This window comes from Gossypium hirsutum, chromosome D13, assembly GCF_007990345.1.
Source record: "Gossypium hirsutum isolate 1008001.06 chromosome D13, Gossypium_hirsutum_v2.1, whole genome shotgun sequence".
Classification (NCBI taxonomy): Eukaryota; Viridiplantae; Streptophyta; class Magnoliopsida; order Malvales; family Malvaceae; genus Gossypium; species Gossypium hirsutum.
The window spans coordinates 56696790-56718382 of NC_053449.1; the positions used below are offsets into that span (position 1 = coordinate 56696790).

At 30.5% G+C, this 21593-nt stretch overlaps 2 protein-coding genes and 1 pseudogene across 2 annotated transcripts; all 3 read right to left on the reverse strand.

Moving 5' to 3' along the window:
• Positions 1-13374: 13374 nt before the first annotated feature.
• Positions 13375-14173, reverse strand: LOC107940056 (germin-like protein subfamily 1 member 14). The gene has a single exon (XM_041109225.1). It carries the CDS (start codon positions 14095-14097, stop codon positions 13576-13578), a length of 522 nt encoding a protein of 173 aa, XP_040965159.1. The 5' UTR covers positions 14098-14173; the 3' UTR covers positions 13375-13575.
• Positions 14174-16376: 2203 nt separating this feature from the next.
• On the reverse strand, positions 16377-17551 carry LOC107922392 (germin-like protein subfamily 1 member 11; annotated as a pseudogene).
• Positions 17552-18653: 1102 nt separating this feature from the next.
• Positions 18654-20209, reverse strand: LOC107940047 (uncharacterized). Its single transcript, XM_016873456.2, has 2 exons — positions 19281-20209; positions 18654-19189 (listed from the first exon to the last, which is right to left on the reverse strand). The coding sequence occupies exons 1-2, from the start codon at positions 19704-19706 to the stop codon at positions 19154-19156; spliced, it is 462 nt and encodes a 153-aa protein (XP_016728945.1). The 5' UTR covers positions 19707-20209; the 3' UTR covers positions 18654-19153.
• Between the last annotated feature and the right edge of the window lie 1384 nt (positions 20210-21593).

The window sequence follows — 21593 nt, forward strand, 5'->3', positions numbered from 1 at the left end:
GTTTTTTTAATATATTCGTACATATCTTTCAAGCCTATTTTATTTATATGTAATTAATTCCTTTTAAAATTTTGTAATATATTTTACTTACTTTTTTTATATATCACTATTTTTATATTTTTATATGTATTATCATGTCTAACTAATAAATGTATATTGCTTACTTTAAATCTATTTCCTAATTTGTTCCAAATACTAAGTATTTAATATTTTTTGAATTTATTTTGAAGTCATGTATATAGTTTCTCTTGAATTTTTGTATAAAGGATATATTGATTATAATTTTTTTTCCTTTTCATGGTTTTGAGGTATCTTTTTAGGAGATTGATTATCAATTTATTTGATGCTTAATTATTAATATTGGTGTCTGTATAATATTAAAATCATTATTGCTATTTGTATTCACTTATCTTGCTTGTTACTTCTTAGTGTAGGTTTGGGTTGCTATTTATCTTTTACATTATGTATTGCTATTCAATCATGTCTCATTTGTAAAAATTGTATTTTAATAAAGCACTACAATCCTTTTATTTCATAATTTTCAAAAAAGGCTTGGTGTTCATAGTTATCGAGAGGATTGTGCCCTAACTTACTGGGCCTCAATTCTTTTCGATGAATTTAGATAGCTAAGTGTTTATTTTATTTAAACCATACAATTTTAAAATAAAGCTTTTAAGATTTCAAAATGTTGGATCCTAACTTACTGGGTATGATATTTTGTTATCTCGATTTTAAAATAAAGGCAATACTTGGTGTTCAGGAATTTCGAGAAATTGAACCTTAGCTTATTGGATTCTGTTTCCTTGATTGACCTAAATAACCAAATAACCTTCTCAAAATGAATGAGTTTTAAAATTTAAAAATTAAAAAGATATACTTAATTTTGACGATTGAATTGTTGCGTCCTAACTTACTGAGCGTGACAATTTATTTCTTCGAAATGAGTGTGTCTTATCATTCAACTTGGTTTATTCAAATTTTAACTTCAAAGGATCGTATTTTAGAATCTTTTCAAAATTTAAATACTAAGACATTAAGCAATCAATTCGGTACCAATTTTTGGGCATCACGAGGGTGCTAACCCTTCCTCGTGCGTAACCGACTCCCGAACCTATTTTCTCAATATTTGTAGACCCAAAAACATTTTCAAGGTGATCCAATCATACCTCAATAAAAGATCGGTGGCGACTCCATTTTCATTTTCAAAGTCGACTCCCATTTTTCAAATATAAAAAATGGTTTCGACAATGTATATTTAAAAAAAAATTATATTTTAAGTTTAACAAATTAATATTAATTAATTCTAATATTATAACATTAAAAGTTAATTCAATTAAGTAAAATGTTAAAATAAAGAGAATTTATTTAAAATCAACTTTATATTTAACATGTAAAAAATTATAAAAAGAAATTTTAAACAAAAGGCATGGAATAACTTTAAAAAAATTAAAAAGTAAGAAGTAAAAGAGTAATTTACCAAAATTATAAATAAGTACTTCATATAGAGAGTGCCATGTGTCAAAAAATGTATTGTGAACATTAATATTTATTTCCTTTTTTGTAACATTGTATTGCTATTTGTAACCCAACAAAAGGAAATACTAAAAAAGTTGCCCAAAAAATATACATGCTAACCCAAATTTTGGTAATAAATTTAAATATCTAAGATAGTTGTATTAAAATCAAAGTAAATCTAAGTAATGGATATTCTTTGTCTCATATTTCTATTAACTATAAATTAATACAAAGTAATAAATCTAATATTCAAATATAGAATATATAAATTCGTGAAAAAACTAGATTGAATAGTGTTAAATATTTAATTTTTATTATACATTCTGTAACACTCATACCTAACTCGACCGCCACGTCCGAGCTACAGTGTGCTACATTTGTTGCCGAAGCAACAACAATAAAAATAAACGCAATTCAAGCCATTTATCATCCAAATACAAACATTATAGGCAAACAATATGTTAATTTTATATTTTCGGGTCTTATACGAGCTTACATAAGCTCTAAAGTTAACCCGAGATTGAATCATGACTTAATTGTAAAGAAATCAAATTACAGGGTTGACGTCAAGACATGATGGAGTTCCTCATTGTGATGTGGCATACTGACTTGTCCTCATCGTGATGACAGGGTTCCTCATCTCGACGTGGCTTGGAGTACAGCCCTCGTCGCGACGTCACATATTATTTCTATAATTTCTAATGTTCTTTGACCTGCAAATTTATCCAACCACCAAGTACATATACATTCCATTCAGTTCAACTTACCTATGCCAATTTCAATACTCAAACATGAATATTTCAACCTTATTCAACAATACACACAAAAGCCTCATTACCTATAAGCTAGTTTCTAGTGCCATTCAATCAAAACATAAGAAATCTACCAAATTCACTAAGATCATTAACATTTTCAAGATTTTATACCATATCGACACATATTCATCATTCACTTAAACATACTAACAATTTAACCAATTCATACATTAACATCTTATATAAAATGTGCAAATAACATAGCATAATACCAAAATAATTCAATCTAGGTACATGCCCAATTCAATACCAAAACATAATGTAACAAAATTTGGTGAGCCAAGAATTTGCTTCAAGGATGCAAGACCAATTGCTTTCACAATCAGGAATCTATTGTACCTGCGCACGGAGAAAACAAAACTATGCACTAAGTAAAACACTCAGTGGTATTTTCTATTATTCAAGCATTATAAACAAGTTTATGTATTGCACATATTTAATTTCTAACCTAATTTCATTCCATTCTAGTCAAGCACCTTAGTTTCATATAAAACATGCTTTTACCAATCTTACATGTCAACCATTCACCTAGTCATACCAAAAACTACCATTTATATACATATAAATTTAAACATCATTATCTTTGGACTTATTACATAGGCATGTCTAAACATATCATTCATTTCTTCAAATTATAATTTACTCACTTGAACCCATTAAACACAATTCCATGTTACTAAATCAATCATTTCTGAGACTAAAATCTTGTCAGAACTCGACCGGCCCCTAGGGCTCGTTCTCAATTCAATTCGCATAATATAAAGTTCACATTTCATTTCATTTATCGTTTAACCAATTTACATGTTTTTAACCCTATTAACTTGACATGGACTCAGAACGAATACGCGAATCTGTCACCCTGGGTTGCCTGGCAATGATGACTCTATAACAATACATAATACCATCCTGAATTGCCCGACAACAATGATTTTCTCAACTCAATCAACCTGTCACCCCGAATTGCCGACAACGATGACTCAATATATAATCTACTATCCCGGGTTGCTCCACAATGATTGCTACCAACAATACTCTGACCCTATAGCATGCCAACTATATCCGATTCGGTCCGAACAACTAATCGAGTATTCCACTTCCGATTCATTATAGTCAACTCAATTTACAATTCAAAATTATCAAATCAATCAAAATATCATAATTCCATAACTTATATAACATATTTCAACACAAGTCCATACCATTTAACAAATATCAAGTAAATTCAAGTTTCATACTTTATTCAATTTAGTCCTTATATCGAAAATCAATCTCATACATACCAAATCAACTCAAATAGTCATCAATGGCTTACCTAAACAATGTATGATGTGAAATGACATGAAAATGTAGTAATTAAATAGGTATTGAATCATAGAAACACAAACCAAAAATTTTGAGCTATTCGTTAACAGCTTTGGATTTTCCTTTCTCTCTCGATGAATCCAGGTGACGTTAGTTACAGATTAACATAAGACATATGAAATCATCAATAATCATTCAATTTACAATCAATTACCAATTTATACAAAATTTTTAATTTATTCAATTTAGTCCTTAAAATCGGGACTAACCTAACTTTCAATTTAAAGCTCCAATTACTCATTAGGGACCTCCTATTTCTTATTTCTACTGTCAAATTTACAATTTATGCAATTTAGTTCCTAATGTACGGAACTATCAATTAAGCTTTATAATTTAGTCTTTTTGCATGTCTAAGCTTAAAATCTATCAATTTAACACCTAAAACTTCCAATTCTCAACAATTGAATCTTTCAAAACTTTAGCAGTTTTACAAATTGGTACATGGGCTAGCTATAAATCAAGTTCTAATGACCTCAAATCTATAAAAGTTACAAGAAAATGACTAAATTGCACTAACCAATTTAAAGACTGAAAGCTTGAAGGTGCATTAATGGTGGCTGCTTCTTATTCTTCTTCTTTAAGTTCAGGTGGAGAAGGTGTATTTCTCTTCCTTCCCACCAAACACACATATATATTAAGTTAAAAATGGTTAATTTGCATAATCAACCTTACTTTAATTAAATTAAACTTTATTTTAACTAATTTATTAATTATATTATTATACCGTCCACCTACATACCTTTTAACATGGTCTAATTTTTGTTTTAAACCTTAGGTTAATTGCAATTTAAGTCCTCAAGTCTTTTTATAATTAAAAATCTATAGCGATCAGACTTTACAATTTAGTCTCTGAACCTTAATTAATTACTAATTTGACTAAATTAATTATCAAAAATTTAATTTATCTATATAATATATCCGTATATATCTTTATTTAATATTAATGTACTCGGTTTACAAAAATAGGGTCCCAAAACCACATTTTTTGATACTACTGAAAATTAGGTCATTACACATTCAATGACTATATATATTAGGAATGATTGTGTTAGGTATAAATTTTTCTTAGCTCATATTAAGGTATTGATCATTCTATTATGCTTAAATTTATAATTTAATCTCTATACTTTTATTTAATCTATTATTGTCCTCTATTATTATAATCTCATTAGCTAGTCTAAATAATTAAAACCCTTAATGATTTTAGTAGCTAACTTGTATTTAAAAAAATTAAAAAAAAACTTACTCCAATTCATCATGCTGAAATTAATTTTTTTTGTTAAAATAGTAGCTTTTTTTTTTGAAAAATCATGTCAAAATTTTAATCGATATTAACTATTTGGACTAACAAATAGCATTATAAACAAATATAAGGACTAAATTATGTTAGAAATTAAAGTATAGAGGTTAAATCTAAAAAAAATAGGCATAATAAATAGACCAAAACTAAGATTTCATAATTTTCATATAAATGTAAAAGAAAAAAAGGGAACCCATATGTCAATGTGGAATTTTTTATAACACTTATTCCAATTTACCAAGCTGTTTTTTTTAAATCATGTTAACAATTTAGTTAAAATAATAAAATATTAACTATTTGGACTAACATTATACTAATATAGGGGAAAATATATTAAAAATTAAGGAATAGAGATTAAATTCTAATTAAGGTATATTAGAAGGACCAAAAATGAGATTTGACCAGTTTTATAATGTAGAAAAAAGATATTGTGTGAAATGGTGGGGCATGTGTCACCTTAAGGTCTTCCTTCTATAAATAAAAAATCACATGAAGGATTTAATCGAAAATGCAACATTGTCAAAACCCCATTGGTAGAAAATAATATGAGATAGATTCTTAGTAAAATAAGATACAAAGAAAGTAAAGGACATGAGATGTTAGAGAAAAATGAAATAAGAAGTAGGTTGTGAAATGTTAATTTGAGCTAGAGACTAAATCGTAAGGATATGAAAAGTTTTGTGGTCCAAGTGTAAATATTTAAAATATAGGGGTTAAAGTATAAATATAAAAAAGTTGAAGGGACAATAATGAAAATACATTAAAGGTGGATGAGTCTATAAAATAAGAAAAATGGATGAATAATGACTAAATTGAATAAATGAAGAATTGTGAGTGACTAAATTGTAATTTTACCAAATTAAATGATGGTTCAATGATGGAATTTTTAAGGATTATAAAGGGCAAAATGGTTAATTAGCATGATATAGAATTCTAGAGTGTAATGATGACATGAGAGATATTTTAAATTAAATAATTAGATAAATGTTATAATATTAATATTTTAATTAGATTTTTATTAATACTTTATTATGAAAATGTTAGTATAAAAAGGAACAAAATATGAAGAGAAATTGTTATCTTTCCATGCTCCAACGTGAGAGAGAGCTAGAAAAGGGAAAGTTTTATTTTTCTTGCAATTTGGTCTTTTGCCATGAAAACCAACTTTTTCATCCAAAATTCTTGAAAATTTTTGTTGAATATGTCTCATATTTCAATAAAATTTGAGAGATAATCTCCCAATTAAACTCTTTTTATCTGTTTAAGTTGAACTCTAATTAGTCTAGATTATTTTATTATTATTTGAGCTACGAATTTAGCCTATAAATAGGCTCTTTTACAATTGTAGAAAATTCACCAAAAAAACAAGGTTTGACATTGAGAAGTTCGATGGTGTCACAAATGTCAATCTGTGGCAAGTTCGAATGATGACAATTCTAGTTCAAACAGGCCTAAAAAAGGTCGTTATTGGGAAAAAGCTTGAGAATCTAGATCAGACAGAATGGGAAGAGCTTGATGAAGAGGTCCTGTCTGCAATCCAGTCGTCCTGCGAATAGGGTATTACAAGAGGTATTGATGGAGAAAATCTCATCCGCATTGTGGAAAAGGTTAGAAACTGTTTATGTGGCTAAGTCTCTAGCTAACCGTTTAGTGTTGAAACAACGTCTATTTACGTTTAGTGTTGTAAAAGCTATATTACAACTTAACTCGTATACTTGTTGACACCGCCTCAATTTCATATCTTTAGTTGCAGTATTCACACTTTAGACATTAGTATGTCCGGAGGCGGTCAAAGAGGAAGCAAGTGAGGCTCTGAGAATGATGCTTTTGGGAGTAATAAGAGTTCTAAGACTGAATCCTCTAGAAGGGTTGGAAGATCAACAATGTTGATGGAGAAACTTGATGCTATGATTCAGGCTGTTACTGTGAGGAGCATTAAAGATAGAGTTAATGAATCTTGAAGCATGCACACTTGCTAATTCTTCTCATACATTTGTTGATTTTCTAACGAAGTTAGTATCATTGCCTAGCTTAATACCTAGTACTCCAAAATTTTGTTTTGCTTGCACCTTGATTGAGGATCCCCAAAAAATGACAATACTTAATGGTCTACCAGATGACGATGCTAGACTTCATTGGATTAAATACTTGTATGAGAGTGAAAAATGAATATCATACTAACTTTAATATAGTTGTTATCTTCTAGTTAGTTCTATTATCGATTTGTAAACATATTTTGAAGTCAACTTTTAGTTAGTATTTAGCAATTAGTATTTAGCAAATGTATGCTTGCTTAGATTTTGTTGTTTGATGCAATATGTGATGACATTTTAAAGACCAAGCTGATGCTACATATACATTTTGTAATGGATCTTATTTGTAATGTGAAACTGACTTATCTAAAGTTTGGTTCTTACTTTTGATTTTTGTTTTGATTATGGAAGCAATGTTTGTTCTCCTAATTTTTTTATGTGGGCAATATTGAAGCAATTATAGTTTTTATATATATTTGTAGGCATGTATTTGCATGTTATACACAATAGAATACGTAAGAGGCACAAAAATAGTGAATTCTAGGACTTGGTAGCTTGTGCACTTGGTTATATATCTCTTTATCATGTAAAGTACATACACAAGGAGCCATGCATGATTTCTTTTCAAACGGGAGAAAAATGGATGCAAGAATTGTTGAATGGTCATGAAAAGTGTTGTTTTAACATGTTTAGAATGACACAACGCACATTTAGCCTATTGTGCATGGATTTCGAAAGTAAGTATAGGTTGCTTCCTTCATATAGAATATAAACTTTGGAGAAGTGATTTTATTTGTCTTTACTCTTAGTAAGGGAGCCTCCAATCGGGATGTCCAAGAGAGGTTTCAACATTCTAATGAAATTGTAAGTAGAATTTTTAAAGAGGTTTTAGATGCCATGGGTGGCTTGTCAAGAGACATAATAAGACCAAGAGATCCTGATTGCCAATGATACCAAATATATGTCACATTTTATGTAACAACCCCACTCGTGTTCGTCGCCGGATTAGAGTTACGAGGCATTACCTATCAAAACCCAATTCGAAATTCTTTTTTAATACTAACTCAACCACAAAATTTCCTCCCATAAATATATATATACATATATATATATTTAAGCACATAATCAATTAAAATCAAACATGCATCATTAATCAAATTACATATACCAACTATGTTTCAAAATTCAACCATATCATTATCATTTACCTAATCAAAATTTGATATAATTCAAATTCTTAAAACATTTCCAAACCTATAAGATTATATATCATAAATCAAGCATGTATCCAAACACTTATCTGTACACATTTATTTCATTTCAATTTACTAACTATACTACATATTATAATATAGGTAATCTACCTTGTTTGGACAGCTCTTATACATCAATTTGGACAGCATTTATATACCAAATTAAACAGCATTTATACACCAAAATTTAACAGCATATATACAGTAAATAGGCAGCATATACATACCAATTTTAATAGCACTTTTACACCAAAATTTAACAGCATATATATAGCAAATAGGCAACATATACATACCAAATTTAACAGCACTTTTACACCAAAATTTAACAACATATATACAACAAATGGGCATCATATACATACTAAATTGAGCAGCATTTTTACACAAAAATTTAACAGCATATATACAACAAATAGGCAACATATACATACCAAATTGAGTTGCAATTTTACACCAAAATTGAATAGTATATATACAACAAATGGGCAGCATATACATAATACATCATATACATATAATACAAATATTATTTTCGAAATAGGCTTAAATATAACTAATTTATACAACTAATAACAAATATGCTAAACACATCACACTTCTATATATATAACCGAAATTTACATAAGCTTAAACATCATATATATATATATCAAATAGATCAAAAACATAAAACCAAGCTTAACCAAAATGAGCAAGCCATTTTCGCATGGCTCATATTCACATATCCCAAAATTAAACATATTAACTAGACTATACATGCCATAGGTTCAAATTCAAATTTATAAAATACCAAAGACGGTCGATAGTGTGATAGACTATGCTGATGATCCCCGAGCTCGTAACGTGACTCCAAAATCTATAAAACAGAGGTAAACAAATACAAACACACATTAAGCTATTAAAGCTTAGTAAGTCATAAGCAAAAATTCATATATATATATATATTAATGCTTATTCCATCATTAAGTTAAATAAACCAAATATCCTAATATTTTGTACCATATAACACTTGAATAAAGATCACATTGTATTTTCATATAAACAAACCATATGGCCAAATACACATAAATATTTAGCAAAGCCGAATATTCAATAAATCATTATGCCAAAACATGCTTATACTCAAATGGTTAACTCATACTCTATATTTCATTTGAAACTATTATCAATTTAAAATAATCAACTTACCTTATCACCAATTAAGCAAATGGCTAAAACATACCTGAATAATTTAGCTTTCTTAACACATTTATTTTCTTTTACTATTGCTCACATAAGATTTATAGAACATAAAGCCTTGTATAAAACACCGGCATAAAGCCTGCTAGGCACAAAGCCCGATACATTTCACCGGCACAAAGCCTGATAGACATAAAGTCTGATATAATTCACTGGCACAGAGCCTTCTGATATCAAGCCTGATATAATTCACCAGCATAAAGCCTGCTAGGCATAAAGCCTAAACTTACAAAATCGGTCTGTCACATAATTCACATCTAAATTAAATCATTCTCGGAATATAATCAATTCACAATATTACATCCGGCCCTAGCTTATATAACTTCAAATAATTCATTTTAATGCATAACAAATATATATATCATAGTTAGTTCAACATTTAAATGCTTATTGACTTACCTCGGATATCGTCCACTGTTAAATCGGCTATTCGATCACTTTTGTCTTTCCCCGATGCAAATTCGATTTCTTTAATTCTTGATCTAAACATATTCAAATTAAGCTTATTTAAACACCATTCTATTCAATTTAGCCTAAAAATACATGAATGGGAAAATTACAATTTTGCCCCTAATATTTCGCACTTTTTACAATTTAATCCTTTTTGCTCAAAACACAAAATACACAAAATTAAACTACACTCCTAATGGTTGAATATTCCTAGTGTCCATATAATTCCATATTTTCATTTATTTAGCATTTTAGCCCCTTGAAAAATTTATTTTCACAATTTAACCCTAATTACTCAATTTCATCAAAAATTCAAAACAATACATATTAATCTAACAAATTTATTTTATATTTCACCTACTAGCATCATAAAACTCAAGCATTCATCAATGGTACATTTCAAAATTATCCACAATTCATAAAATTAAGACATGGGTTTTGAAGAACACGAAGCAACGATATCAAAAACATAAAAATTATCAAAAACGAAACAAAACATACCTTGAATTTGAGCTTCCAAGTGACCGAATGTTCCTAGGTTTTTTTTTCTATTTATTTTCTTTGAATTTCGGCAATAACAAAGATGAACATGGCTTTCTTTTAGTTAAATTTTAACATATAATAATTTATTAACCTTTTACTAAAATAACCTTAAAAAAATAAACAAACAAAACATATAAATTAAGGTCACTTTTGACCATTACCGTCCACTATCCTTTAAATGGGCTAATTGCCCTTTAAGGACCTCATATTAAAAAGCCACTATCAAATAAACACTTTACACTTTAATATGCAAATTTCACATTTTATGCAATTAGATACTTTTGTCAAATTAAACACACAAATAACAAAATTAATTCACGAAATTTTCACAACATCAAATTTATATATAATAAACACGAAAAATAATATTAAAATATTTTTTGACTCGGATTTGTGGTCCCGAAACTACTATTCCGATTAGGGTCAAAACCGGGTTGTTGCATTTTAAGGCGATTATTTATAGATATTGTTGTTCCTTATATTATATTCTATAGTAATAATTTACAATCTCATCAATATCTCATATCATAATAAATTCTTTCACTTTAGGATTGCGTTGGAGCAATTGATGGTACTCATATAGATGTTATAATTTATGAAGAAAATCAATTGCATTATAGAGGAATGAAAATGACACCCACCGTTAATGTATTAGCGGCATGCGATTCTGATTTGCTTTTTACATGTGTGCTAAGTGGTTAAGAGGGACCAGCTCATGACTCTCGTATTTTCCTAGATAAAATTGGGGACCCAAGTCTAAATTTTCCAAAACCTCCTCCGATTAAATTTCTTCATTTTAGTTAATATTTTGTTCTTATTTGTTTGTGCATATTCATTTTAATTTTAAAATAAAGGCTTTTTAATTTTGTGGCTCTATTTGGTCATGCTTAGGCAAATATTACTTAGCAGACAAAGGGTACCCTGAAAGACAAGGCTACTTGACACCTTATCATAAAATAAGGTATCACCCATCAAAGTTTCGTGGTGCAAATCCAAGAGGGGCGAGAAATTTTCAATCGAGCCCATTCATCCTTAAAAAGTTGTATTGAGAGAGCATTTGGCATTATAAAGGTGCAATGGAAGATTTTAGTGAAAATATCGATATATTCGTCTCAAGATCAAAATAGAATAATTTGTGATGCATTTGCATTACATAACTACATCAGATTAAGTAAAGTTCTTGACCCAACATTTAAGGTCATAGATGGAGATCCAAATTTTATTCCTCCCGAAGCATTTTTGGATGTTGAATGCATTTCCATTCAAGAAGTTGATCGTATGGGTACTAATGAAATGACAAAAGTTCATAATGACATCACTACTAGTTTAATGGCAACTAGACGACAACATCGTGTTTCTTAAATATTTGTTTTTACTTGTTTGGATATGTATAAATTTCTTGAATATTTATGTACTCTTAATTTATTTTCAATTTACTTGTGTAAAATGATTTCTTATGCAAATTTATATTAATTGAAATATGTTACTTGACAAATTTATTCAGACTGTGACATAATTATCACTAATTTATATACTAAGAACATGACATAATTATCATTAAGAATATGGTTTACAATTATATTGATACACTATTAATATTTATCAATTTCAACAAGGTTAATATTTGCAAATAAGGAACTTAAGAAATTTATTTATTTAAAATTTCAGGAATATTCACTAATTAATTTCCATAATAGATGTTTTAAGTCCTTGGTAATAGTGTTTTATTTCAATAATTTCACCCAATAAAGACTAAAGTATTGTAAACAAATAAATACTTAACAATAAAATATGTCATGCCCTTATTTGTCATTTTACATATATCAACTTTCAGCTATCAGTTAAGTTTTATCAAACTCTTTTAAATAAACAGTTAATACAATCAGTTTGTCAAACCAGCCACTACAATTAGCTATCAGCTATCAACCAATTGCCGAACAAGGCCCATATCTTTGTGTTCAATTAAAAATTAAAATAAATTTTTAAAAAATTAATTACAAATATATAGTTTTTTAATACAATCATTATATATAGTAGATTATTAAATTATGACACAGTCACGACAAAGATAAAATAATTTTATATAATAAATTAAAAATTTTATCACACATGCATGTAAAAATTACACTTTTTTTTCAATATTAATCTCATTAAATATTCTTATTATATTTATTATTTTTTGATACAATACATTTGAATTCATATCTTTCTACACTGACAAGTGAATCAACTAAAACTCAATAAGCCGAGCATACTTAAATAATACAAAAATAAAATTTAATAAAAGCAACGCAATTTATTGTTCAATCAGAGCACAAACCCTTCCTTAGTTGCCGTTCTTGGCTGATTCAACAAGCCTGCAACTCAACAAATCCTGACCTCATATATTTAAATCAAAATATGAAGTTTGAGGCGAACCCATTTGATAGATGGGCTAGTTTGGATGGAATCCAACACTTTTCTTTTTTATTTATTTATTTATTTATAAAATGGAATCCAACACTTAAATAAGATATGTAGGGGAAGAAAGAAAATCTGAGTCACACATTTCATATTAATTTTTATATAATTGGCTCAACCCTTCATTCCAATTTGATTTCTCTTTGAGATATATAGATGGATCTCATCCAAATTATTATTTAAAAAAATATAGATTTCAAGTAATTTCTTGATCAATTTGTTATCTCATCGTAAATCAAGATGAAGAAATTCCAACACTTGCATTCTAAGTCCAACTAACAAGGAATACAAGCAAGGCTGTGTACATGTCTGAGGCTAGCATGACATAAATATAACAATAACAACATGAACTACATATGCTTCGGTGCCATTGATTGCGGTCTTAATTTAAATCCGAGAGCATTACAAATTCTGGTTTTATATCTGAAAGCAGCACGCCAAGAGAGGAGACTAGAGAAGTAGATTTAAACCTCTTTGTTTATTACATGATACTTAGCAGAATAGTACGACTTGATTTAGAAAAATGCATGCAAACATTATTTCAAACAAGCAAACAAACTTCTGGGGTTTTAATTTGGCTCTTAAAGTAGTTGCTAATCCCATTAGTATCGAGATTGAAGGTACTTAACCACATTCTTGTTCCACTGGAACGCCTTGGCCAGAACATCTGGGTTGATCGGTGGGTTTGAGCCTAAGACTGCTTTAGCCATGGTGATAACCCCAGCATTTTGGCTACTGAGACCAGCAAAGGCAACCGCCGCAGTTTTTCCTATGTTGAACTGGAAATGAATCAACCCAAAGGGGAAAACAAAAACATCTCCAGGGTTTAGGATTTTAGTGAAGAGACAGTGGGTTGGGTTCGCCATAACGAAGCCGACATAAAGTGTGCCTTCAACAACAAGCAGGATCTCGGATCCCCGGGGGTGAGTGTGGGGAGGGTTGACACCATAAGGTGCATAGTCGATTCGAACCAGAGATATGCTGAGAGTGTTAAGTCCTAGTATTTGATCTACATTGATCATAGTGACATTTGATCCATCTGGATTTGATGTGTTCCCGGCCTGTTTAGGCCTGAAAAGAAATCTTCTGTAACTGCATGCTTTGGGTCTTTGCAAAATTGCCATTTACAAACAATGCAATGAAGAAATGTTAAAAAGTTATATTAGAACATTGAAACGTAATGTTGTTCAGCTCAGTCTTTATTAACATCACGAGGATGAACATTAACACAAAGTCTTGAATGCGTACCGCCATTCTTGAAGTCCTTGATAGCTACACAAAAGTCCTGGAGAGGACTGGGGTCATATGCTGAGGCCGATGAGCAAGCAAAAGCAAAGAGGCCAAAAGCAATAAGAATGGAGCGAATTCCTTTCATTATGATATGTGTTGACTTAGCTGGTTGTTTGCTATTGCTTGGGAGAAGATTGAGAAACTTTGCATGGCAGATAAAGCAATTTATAGATGGAAACCAACAGGCAGGTAAATGAGTGTCAGATTTGTGAAAAGTATGGGTTTTAGGTGACAAGAAAGTAAAACGAAACGCAAGAACAGAGATATTTGGAAGACCATTTGTGGGTTAGGATGGTGTCCAGTTAATGTTGAAGACACTGTTATTAGGTTTCTAATATGAAAATAGTGTCCATTGAATACACTTGTTTCTGCTTGAAATCCAGTTCTAAGAAGAGAAGAAACTGGTTGAGGTAACATAAGATATTCTTTAATTTCGAATCTGCAACTGTTTTTCTATTTCAAAACTCTGACCTCATGTATTATAATTATAATAATAGACATTTTTTGTTGAAGGTAATTCAACTAATATATATAAATATATATATCAAGTGGCTCAGGTTAACTGCTACTTTGAATTTGACCAGATGGAAGGTCCCAAACGAACTAACTTGGGTAAATTATTTGATATATATATATATATAATCTGCTGCAGCAACAGAACACAAGGTATCTTTCATGTCAAAGGATTAGTTTGTTGAAGTAGGTTGTTTTCTATGCATCAATGTCCGAAAACATAAATCAAGCAGTGCAGAACAATTTCTATAAGAGAAAAAGTGTGCATCAAATCGAAAATCAAAATATGTAAAGCTATGTAAAATGAGGGAAAGGAATCCACTTTTCCTTGTTTGGATAATTTATTTTTAGGGAAGGAGGGAAAGTAAAAGAAGTTGAGAGTCCCTCAATTTCCATTACTTTCCTCTGTTGTTTAAGACTCTAATTTGGGGTAAAGTGAAAGGAAAGGAAATATATTTTTGTTCTCAAAACTTCTTTATTTGATCATCCTTCTACCTAGAGAAGATTCAACATTAGACTTATCCTTCTACTATTAATTTTAGCATTTAAATCTTAAATATTAGTTAGCCACTAACAGGATGCTTGGGACTCTGTCCAAATAATTAGCTCATGTAATTATAATGTTTACTTTTTACATTTTTTTTTTAATTTAGTAAAACAAGCTTGTTTTAAATAAGAAAATGTGTAACATTTTATATTTTTAAATGAAGAATATTAATCTTAATTTATTATTTATGCGAATTCAAAATTTCATTCAAAATAAAAAACCTTTCCTTTCCTTTATGAACTTTAACTATCTAAACAAAAAATAAATATATCCTTTCTTATCTTTAACCTTCCATTCCATTCTTTTCTTTTAATAATATTTATCCAAACATAAGGTAAGAAAATCTCCCCATCCAATAAAATGTTACCATGTGTAAAAAACTCAAAGTTCCTTTAAAATAAAAAAATCATAAAAAATGCAAAATTCCTAAAAAATTCCAAAAAGAAAACATTAAAATTCTAAAAACTTCATAAATTTTTAAACTTTTCCAAAAAACCAAAAATTCCAAAAAAAAAATTTTAATTTGAAATTTCTTTTTAATTTTTTTTACAGTTTCGCATCTTTACAATTTTCAAAAAAAAAAATTATGAAATTTTTATAATTTTCTAACTCTTAAGATTTATTTTCTAAAATTTTGAAGTATGTTTTTAACTTTTTCTTCATATGGCAATGCCTCTTTGGTTGGCTTAAGTTTCTTTAATGAAAATACAATAACCAAACTAATAAAAAATAAATACCTATGAATATAGCATGATATTATTTCGTCCAAATTAACTTGAATGGTCTTATATATGAATTTATGATTGACTCAACAGTTTGGATGTACTTCATCCGTAGCAACATACATAGAAGTAGTTTTAGACGGATGACAATTGAGATATTATACACAAATATAATTTGTCTTTTTCCAAATTCAGTTATTATAATTTTAACTAATATTTAAATTTTTATATTGCAAATTTTGAATAATATTTGAATTTCAACAGATAATATTTTTGGGTCAAATCTAAATATATCTTATGAATTTAAAATTTTATAATATGCTAAACATGTTTACATAAAAAGAACCTCTTTTATTCTATATTTCAGAAAAAGAAAAATTAATTTTACTATAAATAACAAATGACATTCAAACATCATTCGAACATTCCTTCGATTGTTATCCCATCAGAATTTGGATTGAAGATTCTTCACCATTTTCCTTTCCAGATTAAAAGCCTTGGCAAGAATATCAGCATTAATCGAAGGGTTTGAGCCAAATACTGCATTTGCAATGGTGATCACCCCTGGGTTTTCACTGCTAAGACCAGCAAAGGCGACAGCATAGGTGTTCCCAATGTTGTATTGGAAGTGAATGAGACCCACAGGAAAAACAAAGACATCTCCGGGATATAGGACTTTAGAAATCAAACGATTATCTGGATTCGATGTAACGAAACCGACATGGAGTGTGCCTTCCAGAACAACTAGAACCTCTGAGGCACGAGGGTGAGTGTGAGGAGGGTTCAGGCCACCGTTAGGTGCATAGTCAATTCGAACCATAGATATCCCCAATGTGTGAAGTCCTGGCATTTGTGCAACGTTAACAGGTGTGACAGTTGATCCAAATGTGTTGGATGTGTTTTTGTGGATATGGAGACCTGAAAAGTAGAAGTCATCTGCTTTGGCAAGCTTGCGTCTTTGCAGAATTTTCCGTTGACAAACACTGCATGAAAGCAAGAAATGTTGGTCAATACCAGAAGAAGAAGAAAAAAAAAGATGAGTTTATGTTACTAAAACTTGAGTATAAGTGTCGAATATATGGATGTGATAGATACGAGTGTGAAAGGTCTTAAGATTCATATCCCCTACATGTTTGGATGTACATTAGACACAGACACAAGTAGCTCAAGAAAAATGAAAGTATTTGAAGAGAAGACATACCAGAGCCATTGGGATCATTAATGGCTACACAAAAGTCCTGAAGAGGGCTAGGATCAGAGGCAAAGGTCAAAGACGATGCAAGAGCCAAGATGAAAATGGCTACGAAAATCTGAAGGGCTTCCATTTTTTGTATGTGGTAGAGTTATAATCTATTTATTTGAGAGGCTCTGCATGAATGAATGGCCATTTATAGGTTGAAGTCATTGAATTAGTCTATGATTTGGGCTTATTTTATTTCATTTCTTGAATTTGTACCACATCCAACAGTACGTGCATACTGAAACAGAAGAATCATTTTTTAATTACTGTTTGTATCATTCTTCAGCAGGCCCGCATGAATTCATCTTCTTTTTCTCAAATTACGACATATTGAAACAAAAGAGTCTTTTATTTTCTTTTTTCAGCTATTAGATGATTGTCTTTTTCTTTCTTGAAATTCGGCTCCGGCAGGATTGGGTCCATTAAAGCTAATTAAACAATGGGCTGCTGGCATTTTCTGGATTGAGAGTGACTCGAACAGAATCTGAAAATGACGTTTGATCCTGATTTTCATGACTCATACATTATATTTGTTATCATTTATAATTTCAACAATAATGAATACTTTTGGTATTATAGTTCATGTTGAGGTTTTGTGATTGTTTTTTTTACAATATCGGCTTTAAAATTTGAAGTTATATTTTTCCACACTCAAGGAATTTGGTTCCATCAAAATCTGTGAATGAGGACTGATATCATATGTACATACAGAAAAGTCGCTTTTGAAGAAATAACATAACAGCATTTTCTTGGTTGAGAATAGTGGACGGACAAGCCTCTTTTGATGCCCCATTTTACTCCGAGAAAAGGAAAATGGAATTGAAATTTGAGAATTCGTTGATTTTGTATTCTAATCCCAATTGCGAATGGATTTTTACTCACTGAAGTTTTATTACGTTGTTTGGAAATTTTTTAGCTAAACAGTAATACCATATAAATTTATTTCTAAAATACATAATTTAAGTTCAACTCACTTATCAAGTTGTAATATTATTTCTACACATAATTTAAAATTTTTTTATCAAGACTTTCCCTTAAAAGCTTAGTTGCAATCTGAACAACTTGTTTACAACAATTTTACTAAAAGTAAATTCCTAATTAGAATGGATAAGTGTTTTCTCAATCTCATTAAATAAATATAAAATGACTTGATTAATTACAATAGATGTGAATATCTAATTCTTTGAATTCAACTTAGTAAAAGTCTTCAACATCGAATTAATTAAAAAAAGATCCCATCGGTTCTTCTTGACAAATCAAACACGATCACATTGAAAGTCTTCAAAATACTCTTACTTGACTTTCTCCACGATTTTACTTCATTAGAGTGTTGTTAAAAATTCTCAAAAATGTGCATTTAAAGCGTTCTATAATTTTGGTCAAAACATACCAATTAAATATGACAAGTTACATTGGCCAACCAAAGACGGACTAAATTAAAAGGGGGAGTTATATCTAATTCATATAACTAACAATTTTTCATTCCCCCTTAATCTATTAATTCAACTATGAACATAATTATGTGATCAATCATTTCCAACCACTTTTTTTTCATCCGGCGAGAGAATGGTGTTAAAATCCTCGATGGCCATCCATGAAAAATGCCCTGGCAGAATAGACAAACTCAAATCCCTCCGAAGGAATCTTCATTTTTTGCCTATCAAGACTCCCATACACAAAGGCGATAAAGATCGGCTGTGATTGGAGAATGGAGCAAATGTGAAACAGAATAAATTGGGGATGATTTCCAGTCACCTCTACATCAATTGATTCTTTTTAGCCAAATAACTCCAGAAAAGCCAATCGCTTCCACTCGATGAAATTTTTTCAGAAGATTAACTATATCCGGCTTGTATTCTATACTATACTCACGAAAGAGTCGAGAATTTTACATTCGCACACCCCTGCACATTCCAAGATAGATAAATTCATAATAATAATAATAATAATAATAAAAGACTTATCTTACTGTCGACCAGTGACAACGTTATCCACCTGTTCCCCTTCTTCTGTTGACAAGTTCTTAACAACTTGCCTATCCAATTCTATTGAAATAAGGTTCGTTGTCATTTTCATAGTTTCAGCAAAGGAAACTCGAGAACTTTCGGTGGCCTTGAATCGATTACCCGGACCCTTCAAAGTTTTATTGATTTTCCACCCTCCTTCCGAACCGAAAGCTTTGACTCCACTCCCCCTACCATTAACCATAATGGGATGATTTTTGGAGATAGACAAATTGCCTCCAACTGCCTCTCCTGATAAATTCGGGTGGGTGTTCTCCTTAAATACTACCGCTGTGTGATTTTTAGCATCCAAAATCCCTTCCTTCACAGCCACATTGACTTCCGTCACCTCCTTAAAAGTCGGATTAAAATGTAAAAAATGATCCTTTTGGAGCCCGCTAGGGATTAAAGAAACCATATCCACGTCGCATGAACAGTTTTAACCGGAATAATAGGAAGAGAAACTGGAACAGATTTACCTGAGGCAGCAATCAGATGGACCTCCCTATTACTATCCAAAGAGATGCGAAAACCTTCAGTAGGGCTTGAAGGTCCCGCCCTAGCCGTCACCCTAATTTCAAAAACATTGGATGGCCCAACACCTTGACCGTTTGCAGCCTTGGTCTTTGTTAAAATTTAACAGATTGCTCCAGTCCACTATTATCTCCAAATAGGAAATTGGCCATTAAGAGGGCTTTTGGATTTGGGCTTCTAAACCTGGCCTAAACTAAGAACCTCCACCAACTGGCCCAAAGTCTCTTTTCTTGATCCTTTAACTATAGAAGTTTGTCTCGTTTGAGACTCTCCCAAATTTTGTCATAATTCCTTTTCCATGCCTCTTCAGATCCGGTGTGAATTCCTTTCCCGGATTTTCCTTCAACATTTCAAAATCTAAAATTTTTAAAGATTGAAATCTCGAAACCGATGATTTCTCATCAAATCCAAACTTTCCTAATATTTTAGGCTCCCGAGAAATGCATTTGATTTTCCTCTCCACTAGCATCCAGGGGCAGAATTCCCCTTTCCTGGCCGCCGTATTTTCCTGAATGATTTTAGCCAACGGAACAACCTCCTCCGGCAAAGTGGGTGTTATTGAAACATGTGGACAAGAATCCTTATTATGCCCATAACACCCACACGAAAAGCATACCACCGATAGGCTCTTGTACTCAATTCTTTGAAGATTTTCATTGATTAGAACTTTTGAGATCAAAGGTTTATCCAGATATACGTAAATTGCCATACGTGCATATCATACCCTCACCCTAATGTCTGTTAAAATCCAACTAAGTCACTTTGCCAACAATTCCTCCAACTCCCATAGAACTTCTTTTTTGTAAAGATAACTGGGAAGACCTAGGAACCTAATCCAAGTCAGAACCGTATTGGGGGTAAGGTAGCATTGGGTTAAAGCCAATTGACCAGGGCTGAACTGTTAAGTATTTCCCAAAAATGATTCACGATCCCTGTGATAATATTTTCTCATAATCATCAGGACTTTGAAATTTAGCTAAGAAATAGCCATTTTCAATGTCCATCAATTGAAAAGGCTTGGATGTCCTCCAAATTCCATAAAGTCTGTTTTGCAAAGCCACAAACCCGATATTTCTTCCCAACAAATTGAGAACTACTAAAGTGGACATTTCCTTGATAAGAAATTGATGTATTCTTTTCGAGAATTCAATAGAGGGAATACCATTAACCACCGACTTGTTAACATCCCTTTTAAGGAGAGAAAATTCAACCTGTTGGCGCTGAATCCACAACCATCACATCCTTTGGATTGGTCACCGATTCCTTAACCGAACCTTCTTAGTACTTGAATCAGCAGAAGGGTTATCTCCTTCACCATTCTTTATCACAAAGAGAAATAGAATTTTTCATTTTTTCCAAGCTTAAAATAACTTAAACTTTATTGATATACAATAATTTATTTATTGTTCACATTGTTTTTAATTTAATTAATAACTTACATTCATTAATTACTAATTAAAATTAAGTTAGAAACTATATAGAAATAAATTTTCACACAATCTGTTAGTTCTTTAAAATCATTTTAATGTCACTTTTTATGTTTTAAAATTAAACTTAGGGTAAATTACACCAACAGTCACTCAACTTTGGGGTAGTTAACAAAACAATTACCTAGGTTCCATTTCAGTCACTCAACTAATTAACAGTTTCCCTTAGTGTCTTAACAAGACTGCTGATGTGGCAAGTTAATTGATGATGTGTCCAGTTAACTTGCCATGTTGGATGTCCACAGTGGAAACCCACCCAATTTAAGAAGAAATATAAAAAAAAC

Coding starts and splice junctions, on each gene's coding strand:
- LOC107940047 (XM_016873456.2), bottom strand. CDS start 19,706: ATGGTTTCTTTAATCCCTAGCGGGCTCCAAAAGGATCATTTTTTACAT. Junction 19,190..19,280: donor CAACAGAAGAAGGGGAACAG/GTGGATAACGTT, acceptor TGGAATGTGCAG/GGGTGTGCGAATGTAAAATT.
- LOC107940056 (XM_041109225.1), bottom strand. CDS start 14,097: ATGGCAATTTTGCAAAGACCCAAAGCATGCAGTTACAGAAGATTTCTT.